Source organism: Phascolarctos cinereus, unplaced genomic scaffold (genome assembly GCF_003287225.1).
Source record: "Phascolarctos cinereus isolate Bilbo 61053 unplaced genomic scaffold, phaCin_HiC Scaffold_9;HRSCAF=440, whole genome shotgun sequence".
Lineage (NCBI taxonomy): Eukaryota > Metazoa > Chordata > Mammalia > Diprotodontia > Phascolarctidae > Phascolarctos > Phascolarctos cinereus.
The window spans coordinates 204,078,660-204,094,199 of NW_027556402.1; the positions used below are offsets into that span (position 1 = coordinate 204,078,660).

General features: G+C 40.4%; 1 protein-coding gene across 1 annotated transcript in view; it reads right to left on the reverse strand.

Annotated features, from left to right (window-relative positions):
- Window positions 1-1,980: 1,980 nt before the first annotated feature.
- The window catches only part of TMEM175 (transmembrane protein 175), a 33,589-nt gene continuing 20,029 nt past the window's right edge, over window positions 1,981-15,540 (reverse strand). Inside the window, 3 exon segments of the mRNA XM_021005398.2 lie at window positions 1,981-3,468; window positions 4,436-4,574; window positions 6,272-6,350. Of these exon segments, the coding sequence (XP_020861057.1) occupies window positions 2,805-3,468; window positions 4,436-4,574; window positions 6,272-6,350 (882 nt within the window). The 3' untranslated portion in view covers window positions 1,981-2,804.

A 15,540-nucleotide genomic window follows, 5' to 3' on the forward strand; every position in this document is an offset into this window, starting at 1 on the left:
GTCTAGAGATGTTTATTATTGTCTCCCTGTGATTCATACATAACTCCATATGCAACATATAAGGGGCAGCCTTTGCCACAGGAGTACTGAGACTGTCATCAAGGTTTTCAGTTGGTCAGAACTGGTAGAGATAAACTCTTAGAGTATGTGGCTTTAGAAATGGGATGGTATCATGCCTTTGTTAGTGCTAATAGGCTTCCTTCCTATGGGGCAAAAGGGCTCATTTCCCCTCTTTCAACTTTCCCCCTTGGGGGAAGGGAAGAGGAGCCTTATGTGCAAGACACTGTGCTAATTAAACATGTTACATATATTTTATTTGATTCTGAAAATAATCTTGGGAGACAGATGCCATTATTACCTTCATTTTGTAGTAGAGGAAACTGAGGCAGACAGCAGAGGTTAAGTGACTTTCCTAGTGTCACACAGCTAATAATTGTCTAAGACCATGTTTGAACTAAGGTGTTCCTGATTCCAGGCCCGGGTGCTCCATGCACTCTGCTGCCTAAAGCAAAGAAGGCAGGGAACTGCTTTTGGGAGGGTTCCACTCAAGGAGGCAATGCATAAAATAGAGAAAGCAGTTTACACTGTTGGTGTTTTGAAGACTAGTCCTCCATGAATTGTAGAATGTTGAAGGAGGGAGTGAGAAGACAGTATATAGCAGGGCTGTGGTGGTCCACACCGAATATCTTTTCCCTGTTCTTTAGTGGGTATGTGTCTTTTGAATGTATTCTATAAGAAGTCTTCTTCGTCAGGTCTTACTGTTTAGCAGTCCAAGGTTTTGGTCTGAAAGAATACCAGCTCATTAGATGAAGGTAACTAATTATGTCACACAGACAGGGCTTTCCTCTCTCAATTGGTAAAATCATAGAAAATAAGGGGCAGATAAGAGATAAGCCAATGAGATGTAAACATGGCTACCCCTCAACCCCTACTGTAAAAAAAGTAATGTCTGATTAAATTAGGTGGGGAAAGCAACTTCAAACCAGGCCTACCTAGCTCCAGACTCCCTAGATGACTCCTCTATCTCAGCCCAATCTGCCTTATCATGGTGGTAATGCCTACACTCCCAAGGCCTCCTCCCTGGAACTTCCTTTGAGGAAATAGCTATTGGCGGCACGTTCACTTTAAACCAGGGTTAGTTCATGACTCCCTGGGCTCCCTCACTCTCATCTGCAGCTACCTTTGTCGTGTGGTTTTTCCCCATTAGAACATAAGCTACTCAAAGGCAGGGACTGTTTGTCTTTTTGCTTATATTTGTATTCTTCGTGCTTGGCAGTGCCTAGCACAGAGTAACCGTTTAATAATTGCTCAATTTATGACCTCTTTCTCTCTGTATCTTGGCACTGGCTGGTTGAAGACTAACCAGATTCATGGTAGCTTTTAAAAACTAGCCCTGCCAGTTTAAAAAACAGCCCTGCAGTTTCAGGGAGTGGAGACCTTAGAGGTAGGGGGCAGCCTGGTAGAGTGGGACCCCTGTGCCTCTACTAGAAGTCAGCAGGGTAGGTTAACCATTTGCCAGGAATACTGTGCAGAGGGCTCAGGAAATCCCTTTGAACCTTATAGAGCTCTAGGTCACTCTAGTGAGGCCTCCTGAGCTGTCCACTGCACTGCTCTCTGCTGTCCACTTCTATCCCCAGTGCACTGTCTTCTGCTGCCAGTGGACAGCATCTTCTTTCTGCCCTGCCCTGGGTGCTTCCACTATCTTGCATGGTCTCTCCCTATGCTGCACCATGCTTGTTCTTATCATTCACACAGTTCCACTGTAAGATCCCCAATTCTGAATTTCATACAAGCAAAGTAAAATTCAGTGTCTTTTGATTTAAACAGTCATTAAAATGTTTGGTCTGGGGATGCTGGAAATGAGCTATTTCAGGTTATGTAAAGATAATGTGAAAAAGTCAGAGTTGGTTAAGTTCTAAGTTCTTGGAAGAAAAATTGCTATCTTGCTAACATGAAATAGTAAATAATAAAGCTCAAGGATATGTTACCATTGGAATTAGTTTTATTTATCAACAAAGTTTAATATGACACAAAGAGCAAAGAGAATTTTTAAGATGGTGAATTATGATATGAAATTATACACTGTCTTCTGTATAAGACTTTAAAAAGCCTTAGGATTATCAAAGCACAGCTAAGGACTTTCATTTCAGAAACTTAATAGTTACATATGACATAGGAAGAAAGACAGCCTGCATACAATGTGAACCTATTATATGTAAGGATGTTGCTTTCCCAACTACTCAATGTAGTCTCTGTGGAATGTTTAGATCTGAGTTTGCAGGTCCTGCAAACTTCACACTAAGAGTGATGCTGCTGGACATTACTGCTCTATCAGAGAGCACGAGATAGGCTGCGGGGTACCTCTGCATACTTTAGGAAGCACTGGGGAGGAGGTACTCAACATGCTGCTTGAAGGTGAAGGAGAATTCAGGCGGGTCTAAAGCTGTACTGGGTCCTTCACCTAGGAGAAGGGAGTTGACCTAGAAATGGCTGATCCATGTAACCTCCTGCAGCTGCTCCCAGAAGGGGCTCCTCCATCAGCAGGACCACCATTCCATTTCATCCGGCTAGGAGAAGCACTAGCTTAAACAGTCACTACAGAAACTTTTGATTTTCCGCAAACACTAATCTCTGAGTCCTACAAAGAGCAAAAGCATGGTTTTGGGGTCACACCCATAGAAACAAGACCACAAAGAGACAGCTAATAACAAATGACTGACTTCAGTACAGACTGTTGTTGTTCTTTCTTCGTTTTCAGAGACTGAAGCTCCCAGAAGAACCTCACGTCGTCAGCGAGGGCTGGGTTATGACGGCATTTCAGCTGTACACAGTCTTGTCTCCTCATCTTGTAACAAGGTCTCCTCGGGTCTGGTCAGAGTGATCACTGACCTTAAGATGGCCAGTGCAATTCTGACGAGTATGCGCAGGAGGAGGAACGCAAAAGGAACAATTATCTGCATGAGGTGGAAGATGGTTGTACTGAATTCCCTCAGGAAGCAGGTAGATGAGAAGGCCACAAGGCTGACACAGGGGTAGAGGGCAAGTTTGGCAAACATGAAGGCATGTTCCTTCCCTCCATACCTGGCAAATGGGTGCAGGGTCTCCTGCTCATTCAATAAAGCTGTGCTCCAGATAGCAAACTGGAAGATGCCAGCAAAAAACGTGATGACACAACTGACACGGATGCTTTCTATTTCACTGTGGGACTGCTGGGCAAACTCTGTGGTCTGCTGATAGGCAAGTGGGAGCCCACCAATGAAGGCCAAGGAAAAAGTGTTCAGCAGGCTCATGAACTGGGTTGTCTTTCTCACGTGAAGGAAGAGGGAGTGGTGGACAAACCACAGGAGACCAATTGTTACAAAGGAGCCAAAATAGGCCAAGAAATTTGGTCCATATTCTCTTAGTGCTTCAACAAGGTTGCCATGAAATTTTTCTTTAACTTCTTTGGCATCAGGAACATTGTCTTCACTGTTGACATTTAAAAATAAAATGGTCATTTTCTACAAGAGCTTCATAAAATTGGCTCCGTGGCAGCCTGAGAGATAAACAGAACCCAAAGCCTCCAAAACGGACTGCTAAGGATCCAGGACTGCTATGACACAGATGAGGTTAGCTTCCTTCCTCTCTTTTGTTCTGATCACTGACATCCCTGGCCTATAGTACCGTCGACATCCAAGCCTTTCCCCAGCCCTATTCCCACTAGGTGGTCTGGCTCTTTGCTGGCCACTAGTGACCTTCTTTCTACCCTCCATAGTCAGTGTCCTTGATACACCAAACGTGAAACTGGCTACCTGCCTCTTATTAGTGATCCCAAATGAGATTTTAAACCAAACATCTTTACGTGCTTGCCAGAGACCTGAAGCCCATCTGACTAACTGCAAGCCCTCTGCTTCAAAGCCTCCTTTCCTAAGCCAGAAAACTCTGTCACATTTCACTGCTTATCTTAGGAAAATGCCCACTCTGCCCAAAAGACTAGTGGGTGAAGATTCCCAAGCTGGGCAGAGGGCTGGACTAGGAGAGATCTGAAGCTGCTGCTGCCTCTGAGATACTGTGAGTCTGCTTTTACACAACAATCCTGGCCTTCCCAAGGGCGTATCAAGAAATTAAAGAAGAACAGATTCATTAGTGATGTTTGCTTAGCTGAGGTTTAATGACAGGCCATCAGTAATTACTGATCCATGCAGTCTGTCTGGGTTTCACAAGAATGTTCATGTTTTGCCAGTTTTGCTTTTTACATTTGGATACCAAGATCACCGATATTATCCCATGCTCAAGTTATAACTAAAGTGTAGGGTTAATTCCAAACCATGAGATCGGGGTAACCAAGGCCTCCATGTTATCTTTGCTGAGGACCCAGCTACCATGTGTAAAAATAAACACACCACTCTGTATTTACAGAAGTTTAAGACCTCTGTCAGGCAGGAACAAATCTTACCAAATGTCGAGGATGAGGAGGGTCGCTACAATGGCATACACACCGTCACTGAAGGCTTCTACTCGCTCCTTACTTAGGGGTTCATGGATGTTAAAAGTAAAAAACTCCAAGCTCTGAGGCTGCTCTTCTGGTTTGGTACCTGTCAGTGCACAGACCAGAGGGCTAAGTAATAGGCATCAGTCCAAGCTGAGCAGGGGGGGCTGTGAGCCCCCTCCCCAGTGTATTACCTCTCAGCAAAACAGGATCTTTCCCACCCCCCCCACCCCTGCCCCCGAGACTGTGCTTTGTAGTTTCTTGCCTCTCTGACTTCCAATGTCCAGATGTGGAATAAATCCTGGGGCTCAGGTTACTCTTAACTTATGAACAAAAATAACTAACTTTCATACAGTGTTTTAGGGTTGACAAGGTGCTTTTCTCACAATCCTGTGGGTATGCAGTAAAATATTATTGGCTCAGAGAGGTTAATTTATTAACTGATGGTTGTGCTGTTGGAGCTAGCATTTGAAACAAGACCTGTCTTTGTCCAGTGCTCTTTTTTGCTACACTATCTAATTAAAGCTTTGCCTTTTAAAAGAATTGATAGGTGCCCTCCATTGGTGGGGCATTATTCTCTGACTTGAGGAAAAGAAAAGTTGGATGTGTGGGAGCAGTTAAGTGAGCTGGATTTTGGCATAGGGCTATATATACAATTGTATGCTCACACTAAAAATTTAACTGTAGGCTCTTTTGAGACCAGTTTGAGCTAGCTCCAGGACACCCCTGGCTATCCTCAGCATATACTTGTTAAGTGACTGACAGTACCTTTTCGTAAAAGTGATGTCCAAGGGTGTCCTGCTCCTCCATGTGTGTCTGCCTAGGACACATCTCAATAACAGTGCAGTACTGGGCCTACAGAGAAAGTCTGAAGGCTCTCAGGTGAGGCCCTGCTGACTCCACATTTTCCACTTGGGACACTGAGCCATACTCGTTAGCCAGGTACAAAGTTCCCTCAGTGGCAATCTAATAACACCCAGTTCCATGCCAAATAGTCAGGAACAATCTCCATCATATCAGAATCCACAATAATCTTTCTGTGAATCTTGTGCCTCAGAATGGTTAGAACCTTCAGAAGAACTCAGTGCCCAACCCATCTGTTTTCAAACCACCACAGAGGGCAGATGGGATGAGTAACATTTCACAGAGATCTGACATGTACGGTATTTTGTATCATCAAATTATTAAAGAAATGTGAATTATTATAAAAAGAGGGGACAAGTGAGGCACAGAGAAGCTAGGTCACACTGGAAGTATTAGATGACCCAAGTTTCATGCCCATGAGCTCAGGTCTCAGCACTGGGTTCTTCTGGAGCCAGCACATTACAATGTGGGCGAAAAGACCTGGGTTTTTAATCCTTGCTCACAAAGTTGTTATAAGGATCAAATTAGATGACGGATGAGAAGCACTTGGAATGGCAAAGTATGACACAAATGTAAAAGTAGGGCAACTGAGGTTCAGGGAGAAGAGCAGTAAACATGTAGTAAGAAGACCTGGGTTCGAGTTCCAGCTCCACTACAGTCTGAATCCGTTTCCTGATCTGTAAAACGGAGATGATAATTCCTGTCTCCCTCCCTTCCAGTGCTGATCAGACAAATAGAATAACTTGTAGAAAGCACTTTTTAAACTGTACAGTGCTACATATCCATCAATTGTTATTATTAATATCATTATCATTATTTCCACAGGAGCACCCTGCCTCAGTCAGAAACAAGGGCTTGGCTGCAAAGAACACACAGAGGCAGGGATTACCTGAGGTCATTGCAACTGGTGTATGTTACACTGAAACATGGGTTACCTACCAACAAGTTTGTCTCTGCACCACGTGATGAATTTATTGATGTAGGGGAGGAAGATGACAAGGCCAAGAAGAAGGTAAGACTGGAGGAGTAAATAAAAAACATTAGCTTCATGTTTTCATTTCTGATAATGCTTTAACATAGCATTTATGCCTTAATTCAACCATGTTACACAATCCCCACTAGCCAAACACAGACAATATTTAAAGCACTCAATGAATCAACCAGTGTGAAGTATAAACACGTTTTGTTTAGGGACTGTTTGGGTAGGATCCAGCTGAGTACAGATTCTAGAGGAATCGTGCTGCTTGGATTTATTCCTCAGTTGCTCTGATGGGTAGAAAGTGGGCTGAGCTTGAGGGAATGCTCTGTGTTTTTCATCACATGGGATTTCCTAGAACTATGGAAGGTCAGAGCTGGAGAGGGCCTTAGAGACCAACAGATTCAAATCCTTTTTTTTTTTTTAAGTCGATGTAGAAACAGAGGCCTAGAGAGAAATTAGTCAGTGGCAGAGCTGGGACTGGAACCCAGGCTTCTCATTTTTTAACCTCAGTGTTCCTTTCCAGTGCATCATGCTGCTATCGTTATTTAAATTGTCTTTGGAGGAAAGTGCCCTTCTATGTTACAAACTATCTATCCATACGGATCTGGTGAAGACTTGTGGAGGCCTGAGGCCATGGTGTCATACTCCCTTTCTTACTGTTGGGTAAGGCATCATTGAGTGGTGGAAAGAACACTAGTGTCAGGAAACCTGCCTCTTGGTCTCAGTGAGAAAGAAAACAGATAAGCATTTGTACATTCTTAATCTACTGCAAACAAAAACCCCAGACCTTATTGAGGGTGGAAATATTCTAATGGAATATCTTTGAGAAGTTTTAAACCTATCACTGAAAAAATATTTTTGCTTGTCTCAAAATGAGAAGGAAGATCTTATTAAGTTCTAGTCCTCAATAAGTTCTAGGTCTGAATAACTAGCCTTGCCACTTACTTACTGAGGGCACTGGGTAAGTCACTTTCCCTTTCTAGGCCTCAGTTTTCTCCTCTGTCAAAAGAAGGTTGGTCTCTAAGGTTTCTCTCTTCGATTTCTGATAGACTATGTTTCTATTCAATAAATGTTTGCTAAATGTCTAGGTGCAAAACACAGCTGGTCAGGTGGGATGCAAGGGCACAAATTACATGGTTGCTGCCCTCAAAGAGCTTATATTCTACCAGGGAGAGAGATTATTAACAACTGCTGAAAGTGTTAGGGAGATAAAGAAATGCTTTGCATGGGAATTGGGCCTTGAATGGAACCTTGAAGGAAACTAGAGATTTAAGTAAGTAGAGATGAGGAAGTAGAATATTTCAAGCACAGCGAAAAGCCTGTTTTTTGCAAAGGCAAAGAAATGGGTGATAGAATATTCAGGGAACAGCTGAAAGACCAGTCTGGCTAGATTGATAAGTGCACTTGAAATGTGGAAAGGTAGAGAGAAGATAGAATGAACAAGACTTGGTAAATGACTGATTGAAGGGGGTAAGGGAAAAAGAAAAGGAAAAAAAAGACTCAGGTTGTGAACCTATGTAAAGAGAAAGATGGCAGAAATAGGCAGGAAATGGGGTGGGTGGAAAGGAAAGATACAGAGTCTGGTTTTGAATATCTTCAGTTTGAGATGCTTGTCTGGGTAGATATATCCAGCTGGGAGCTTGTTAAGGCAGAAAGAAGTTCAGAAGAGAGATTAGGGTTGGATATGTAGATTTTGAAATTTCATAGCTAGAGGGGACCTCAGAGGCCATCTAGTTTGAAGCATACTTGAAAAAGAACTCCCTCTACAACATAAGATTATTTAGCATTTGCTTGAAGACATCTCATGAAGGTTAACCCACTAAATCCTGGGGAAACTCATTCTACTTTTGGAAAGCTCTTGTTGTGAGGAAGTCTTCCTTTACAGTCACCATGCCTAATTTTGCCTCTTTGTTGCTTCTCCACTTGATCTTAATTTTGTCCTCTATAACTAAGCAGAATAATTCTATTCTCTTTTCCATATGATGATAACCCTTCACATACTTAAAGACAGCTGTCCCCCTAAGCCTGATCTCTGCATCTGATCCTCATATATCATGAACTAAAAGGACCTCACCATCTGCACTTTCTCTGGATGGAATATCTAAACTACATTGTTGCTCTTAAAATGCTGCTCGATATTGCATTAGTGTTCTTGGCTGTCCTCTGACACTCCTAAAAACCCTCCAGATCTTTCCAGATGAATTACCTGGTCACTCTTCATCATCTTATATTTAGGAAGCTGATTTTTAAAACTCAACCACAGGATGTTGTATTTATTATGAGAGAGAGGAAGAAAAATTCCAAATTCAGATTTTCTTTCTAGATGGGGAAAAGGCAAGTCATGTTAGATGTTTTGGGGAAAGCCCTCAAAGTCCTAGGTGGTCTGTCAGAGTGGACTCCAAAATAATACATGGTTTATGTTCTGAGGGTTCATCTTGGACCTTTGATATTTCGGAGCCTAGATTTTCTACACTAGCCATGACAGCATTCATGTGAGCAACTATATAGGTTAGAGCCCAGTAGGCATAAAACTGCACATATTCTATGTTTGAAAATGACATAATATGTAAATATGTTTTGCATGATTTCACAGGTATAACTGATATCACATTTCTTGCTTTCTCAATGGGTAGGTGAGAGGCAGGAAGGAGAAAGAGAATTCAGAATTCAAAATGTAAAAAAAAAAAGTGCCAAAGTAAATATATAATTTTTAAAAAGAGAAGCTAAAAAAATTAATAGCCTTTATCATTGCTCAGTTATTGGAGGGATGAATAGCAATAATATAACACGAATCTGTATGACTATTGTATTTAGTATAATCTGCATGTAACTCTGCTATCTCTAATACCATAGGTGATGTATAGAAGATGAACCTGTAGGCATGATGTATTCCCACAGACTGTTCACTGGTACCTGGTGTTACCTGTCAGCCTCCACAAAGTCCGATTCTCCTATCTCTCATTGTGGTGTATGGACATAGCCCTGGGTTCTCAAAGGCCACACAGGAGAGCGCATGCTCTAGAAGAGCTTCTACCAAGCTTTCTAAGGATCAGTTTAGCTAATTGTGGAGTGGCTCATCCTCAACAGACTGGCCTGTTGAAATGTTTGCCTTGGTAACCCGTAAAACAAAGAAAAATATCCTGTGTGGTCCCCTTTGGCTTCTGCAGGGATAGTAGTTGGAAGAGAAAGCATAGTGTGCTAAGAATCAGACCCTTTTTGACCTTCCATAAACTGACTTTACTGTTGGTTCTCTCTAATGTGAAGTTCAGTGACCTATGAGCAGACATACTACTAAAGGAAGTGAATTGTATTAATCTCGATGTTCTTGCAGTTGATGGAATCAGACCACAAAAAGAGGTTGCAGCTAAATAGGTAAAGGGCTCACAGTTTCTCTTTGGAAACACAAATAAAGGATTTGTCAGAATGGGTTTAATCACGTGCCCAGAGGTGGCAGGAAATATCACTGATGGAGATATTTCCATATGTGCATTGTATCTTGTGTTGCAGTGCTCATGAAAAGCATGTATAAAAATATCATGGATATAATTGTAGCTTATGAACCAACATCTGTTTTGGAAGATGAGGAGGTAGAGAAATTCTATGAAGAACTCAATACAATCTTTCAAATTAAATCAATGAACACTTTGATACTTGGTGACTTCAATGTAAAGGTACATAAATGGAAGGAGAGCAAAAAATGTTGGGAAAATAAGATTCAGGAGTTAAGAAAAAGGAGAGGCTAACGACTCATAGACAATACAGAAATCTCATGTCCATATATATCATGAATACTTTTGTCAAGAAGAATATGGAGGGACAGCTAGATGGTGCAGTGGATAGAGCACTGGCCCTGAAGTCAGGAAGACCTGAGTTCAAATTTGACCTCAGACCAAACACCTGACACTAATTGTGTGATCCTGGGCAAGTCACTTAACCCCAATTGCCTGAAAAAAAAAACAAAACCAAAAACCAAAAACCAAAAAACAAGCAAACAAAGAAGAATAAGGAAATTTTTTTAATAGTGGTCACTAAGCAACAAAACAAAACTAAAATTTTTTACACTTTAGCAGAAAATAACTTGTTCCTAATATGAGAACCATTCCCAATTCAGCTGTTTGGGTATAGGCAAACTATCAACTTGGTAGAGCAAAGACCAAAATTAATACAAAACTAGAAGAATAAAAATGAGGAAATAATATGCCATATAATTAAAACTCCAATCTGATCTATTTAAAACCACACTGATAATGAAAAATGAGAAATGATGAACAGGTTTTTGACACAAATTATAACCATTTTTAAAAAAAGTTTAATTGATATAAATCTATTTCAATAACAAAAAAAACCCTGGAAATGCTTAGCACTAAAATATTTCATATTGCTAAGAAGAGAGAAACATGGTGGCTAAGGGTAACACCAGTTTGCTAAATCAGAAAGGATGGTGGAAGATTATGTGTAGTATTATCTCATAAAACTAATAAGCAGTAGAAAACAAATTTCAAGAAAGCTTAGAGAGAGATCCAAGATTCAGAGGACACTGAAGAGTGAAACTAGAATGAAGACATCAAACATGAAAAATGGAAAATATCTGTAAAGACTTTCAAAGCATTTTTTACATAATCGAGGACCACATTTGGCCTCTGACCTCACAAGACTGGATACACTGCATGTGGAAGTTGAAAAGGCACCGGAGAAAACAAAGAAAGGAAGACTAGATGACTATCAGAAGACCACTTTTTTGTGCAGGAGGTAACATAGTTTTAAGGATGCTGAAAAACTGATTCTCAAGAGAAGTAAAAGAAGAGAGAAATCCAGAGACATGGAAAAATTTTATTTTTACAAACAAGTCAACAACAGCAATAACAACAACAACAAACTCCTACTGACTCATATCCTATTCTCTCATCTCTCTAAAATTTACAAAAAAATACTCTATACATGCATCATGCACATTATTGATGAACATATACAAAAAGGTTTTCAAAAGATATTTTATGGTAGATTTTATTCCACAGGACAAAATACTACCTTCTAAAGGCCTTCCACCAAGGTGCCTCCCATATACATAAAAATTGTACAAAATTACTTGGAAAACATGACAGAAAGACCTTTTAACACCCCTCTTATTATTAATGTATCAAGTGAAGCTTAAAAAAGAGATGTTTGCTCACCAAATGTATTTGCTGTTGTCATGGAAGATGTCCAGCAGATGGTCTAAACTGAAGAGAGATTTCTTATGGATGGTGAGGTCTTCCAGATGCTCTGTTTGTGGATGACATTGTGCTGATTGCATTAAGCCCTAGAACACTGCAGAGTCTCTTAAATGAGATCCACAATCATTTGAAAGAGTTCCAAGTGGATGAAAAATTGCTACTGTCCAGACTCTAATACATAGTTGGATGGATAACCCATATAACTTACCCATCAGTTGATATGTTATGGATCAGACACTTTGTACGGACAATCAATTGGGCTTAGGAAAAAATAGGAGGAAGAGAATATGATGGATTCCTTTTGGTAAACTTAGCAGCTCTTTTAACGACCCCAAACTTATTTCTGAAATAAAGGCACATCTTTTTTTTCCTTTTCTTTTTTTTTTTTTAACACCAATATCCTTCCAGTGATAATCTATGGCTGCAAGTCTTGGAAAGACTTGTTTTTAAAGAAATAAAATTGAAGGTTGCTCACCTAAATAGTAATGGAGAGATGCATTGTGCATATAATTAGGTTACAACCCAGTATAAATGAGTAACGGGATGGGAGTATCAGTGAAAATTATGTCATTAGAGAAATGTATGAGTAGAAGAAAGATAGGCTGGATATGCAATGACAGTAAGGAATAACGGATGACAGCCATGTGCTCCCTGTACACGCAGTGTTAAAAGAAATAGAAGGCTTTAGTATATCAGGTAGATCTTTTTCTCCCTCTACCCCACAATGGCAGACTAACGGGACGATAAGGACAAGACGTGCACAGGACGGGCAGACATTAGTGGAAGGAATATCCACATGACCAAAATTATAGCTCCACTGAAGTATTAAAGTAAGTAATTTACTGGGGTGAGAATTAACCAGGATACAGATCTCGGCCATTGCAGCAGAGCTGATGGCAGCCAGTTCTGCTTCTTTTCCTCTGACTTTTCTAGTGTTTTTTTTGTCTTGGTTTGTTTTTTTGGCTTGCTGTAGGTTTCTTTGAGCTTCAGGATAATTGCATGCCCTGCTGCTAGTTAATGGGGAGAATATTTTTTTTCCAGCCTCTAAAAGATTCAGTGGGAGGTGCTACGCCTGAAATGTGATGCAGGGAAAAGGGGACTAGAATTCAGTTAGGAATAAGGCACAGGTTAAGACCTCAAGTCAGAAATCTTCATAGAAAGGCATTTGTACATAGGCTGGGGACATGGGTCTGATTAACAAAAGCACTAAAAAGTCTCTAATGCTGACCAGCACAGAGGCCTCTAGGAGTTCATAGTAGGAGAAAAGAAAGTAAAGCATAATCTGATATGTAAACCCTAAGTTCTAGGAGTATGGGTTTCAAAGAGTCTAGAGAATGGATGGATAGGATTGAATGGTAATATTCTTCCAAGGAAGGTGTCCCAAGATGGACGGGAAGGTTTTGAGAGTAAAATTTTGAAGACTTAAGCAGGTATTATAATTATGAGGAAGAAAAAGAACAGTACCTAAAGAGAAAATTGGGGAATTCATCCACCATTTCAGATTTTTGAAAGATAAATATCGGAGCAAGAAGACAGAGAAGATAGGAGCAAGGAAGAATACAAAACAATGGTAACATCGTCTTATAAGAATAGTGTCAGGAGCATTAAAGCTCAGACTGAACTAAGGCTGGTGATGAAAACAAAGGAAGGAAAAATTTTTTTTGTTCGTTTTTAAAGGCTACATTGGGGCCAAAGAGAGCAGGAAAGAAGAGGTAGGACCACTACTTATTTAGGGTGGAGTAGATTATGATAATGGCCAACAGTAAGAAGGGTTTATTTATTTAACACTTTGCTTTTATTCTCTCTTTCAGCAAGAATGATTTTTAGATGGGGAATAAAAATTATTAGTAAGAAGTGAAAACCAAAGAGAAGTGAAGAGATGTAAGACTATATCCAACCGTTACCAATAAGTTCAAGTCACTAAACCGGGATGGAGGTAGTAGGAGCTAACATTTATAAAGAGCTTTAAGGTTTTCAAAGCACTTTCATATATCGCCTCATCTGATCCTCACAAAAACTCTGCGAAGTAGGTGCTATTATTACTTCATTTTACGGCTGAGGAAACTAAGGCACAGAGAAGTTAAGTGACTTGCCCTGAGTCACCTTACTAGCGTTTAAGGCAGGATTTGGACTCAAGTCTTCCTAACTTCAGGCCCAGTGCTCTATTCCTTGTGCAAATCTGCCCCTCCCAAGTACACTGAAAGAACTGGCAGATGCTACCGGTAGTGATCTCTGAAAAATCTTCAAGAAAGGAGAGAGCACTGGAAGTAGGGAAGGGTTAATTTCCTAATTTTCCAAAAAGTAAATACAGTCAAACCTAGAGACCCCTGCCTATTCTGCTTTAGGGCAAAACTCTAGAACAAAGGGAAGGTTTGTGGGTACTAAGAAGTAAGCAATGATTACTAAAACTAGCACATAAAGGGAGCATAGGTTGGGAAATCACATTACCATAAAAATAAAAGATATCGATAATTTTTAGTAGGCAAAAAAAAAGGCCAGCATGGTTTCATCAAGAACAAGTCCGGCTAGACTAACTTCATTACTTTTGTCAAAGAATGCCATAGATGTAAAAATCACTTGACAAAATCAGGTTATACTGTGAGCAAGATGGAGAGAGACGGATCAGAGAGTAACATGGGTTGCTGGGTTTGGAGCTAGCTGAATGACTGGACACAGAGTAATCACTAAGGGGTCAAGTTCTCTAGTTTAATGGCCGAGGGATCTGTCCTTGTCCTGTACTGGTTTCTGAAGAAATATCACATACAGCTTCAGATCTAGAAGGGTCCCCAAAGCTCATCTAGTTCAACCCCCTTGATTTACGGAGGAGAAAACTGAGGCCCAGAGAAGAGACATTCACTTGCCCAAGGCCACACTGGTCATTAGTAGCAGAGCTGGGATTATAAGCCACCTCTTTCGACTCCCTATGGAGTGCTCTTCCCACTGCACCAGCAATAGAAACATTACTCAATTTGCAGATGACACAACCTGAGAGGGATAGCTAATATGCTTACAATATTATCAAGATCCAAAAAGATCCTGATATAATAGAACACTGGACTGAATAACAATAATAATTCATATTTATACGGTACTATTTACAAAGTATTTTTTACTTTGTGAGGTAGGTAGTATAAGTATCATTATCACCTTTACTTTCCAGATGAAGAAACAGATTCTGAGAGGTTAAGTAACTTGCCAATGGTCACACAGTAATTGTCTGAGATAGGATTTGAACCCAGGTCTCCTGACTACATATTCAGGACTTTCTCCATCATGTTGTACTACTTCCCTAAATGCAGTAAGATGAAATTTAAAAGATATACATGTCAAGTTCTATACATGGGTTCAATAAATTAACTTCACAAGACAGAGGTGTCATAGCTAGATAACAGTTCATATGAAAAAGGCTGGGGGTTTTTAGTAGATTGCTAGCTTAATATCAAATGAAATAACATATGTAAAGCACTCAATCTTAAAGTGCTATATAAAATCCAGCTCATTATTATTATTGATATGTTAACAGTGTGATTTGGTAGTTAAAAAAGCAAGTGCTATCTTAGCACTTATCATTGGGAGAGGCACCAGAACTGGGGCAAGGAGTTTCAGTTCTTTTATATCCTGCCCTGGTCAGACCACATCTGGAGCACTGTGCTCAGTTCGGGGCATTATGCTTAAAGAAGGAAACACAGAATCATGAAATTCTTAGGCTGGAAGAGACCTTGGGGCCATCTGGTTCAACCTGTGCATGAAAAATCATTTCCTCTCTTACATGTCTGCTGAATGGTTATTTAGTCTCTGCTTAAAGATGTTAAGTGAGGGTGAACCCACTACTTCCCAGAGGCAGCCCATTCTATTTGGAATAACTCTCATAGTTAGGAAGATTTTCCCAACATCAAGCCCAAATTTATCTCTCTGCCACTATTGTGGCATCCAGAAAAGGGTAACTAGGACTGTGAGAGGACTACAGAATATACTGTATGAGGATCAGTTAGAACAATGAGGATGTTTAGCCTAGA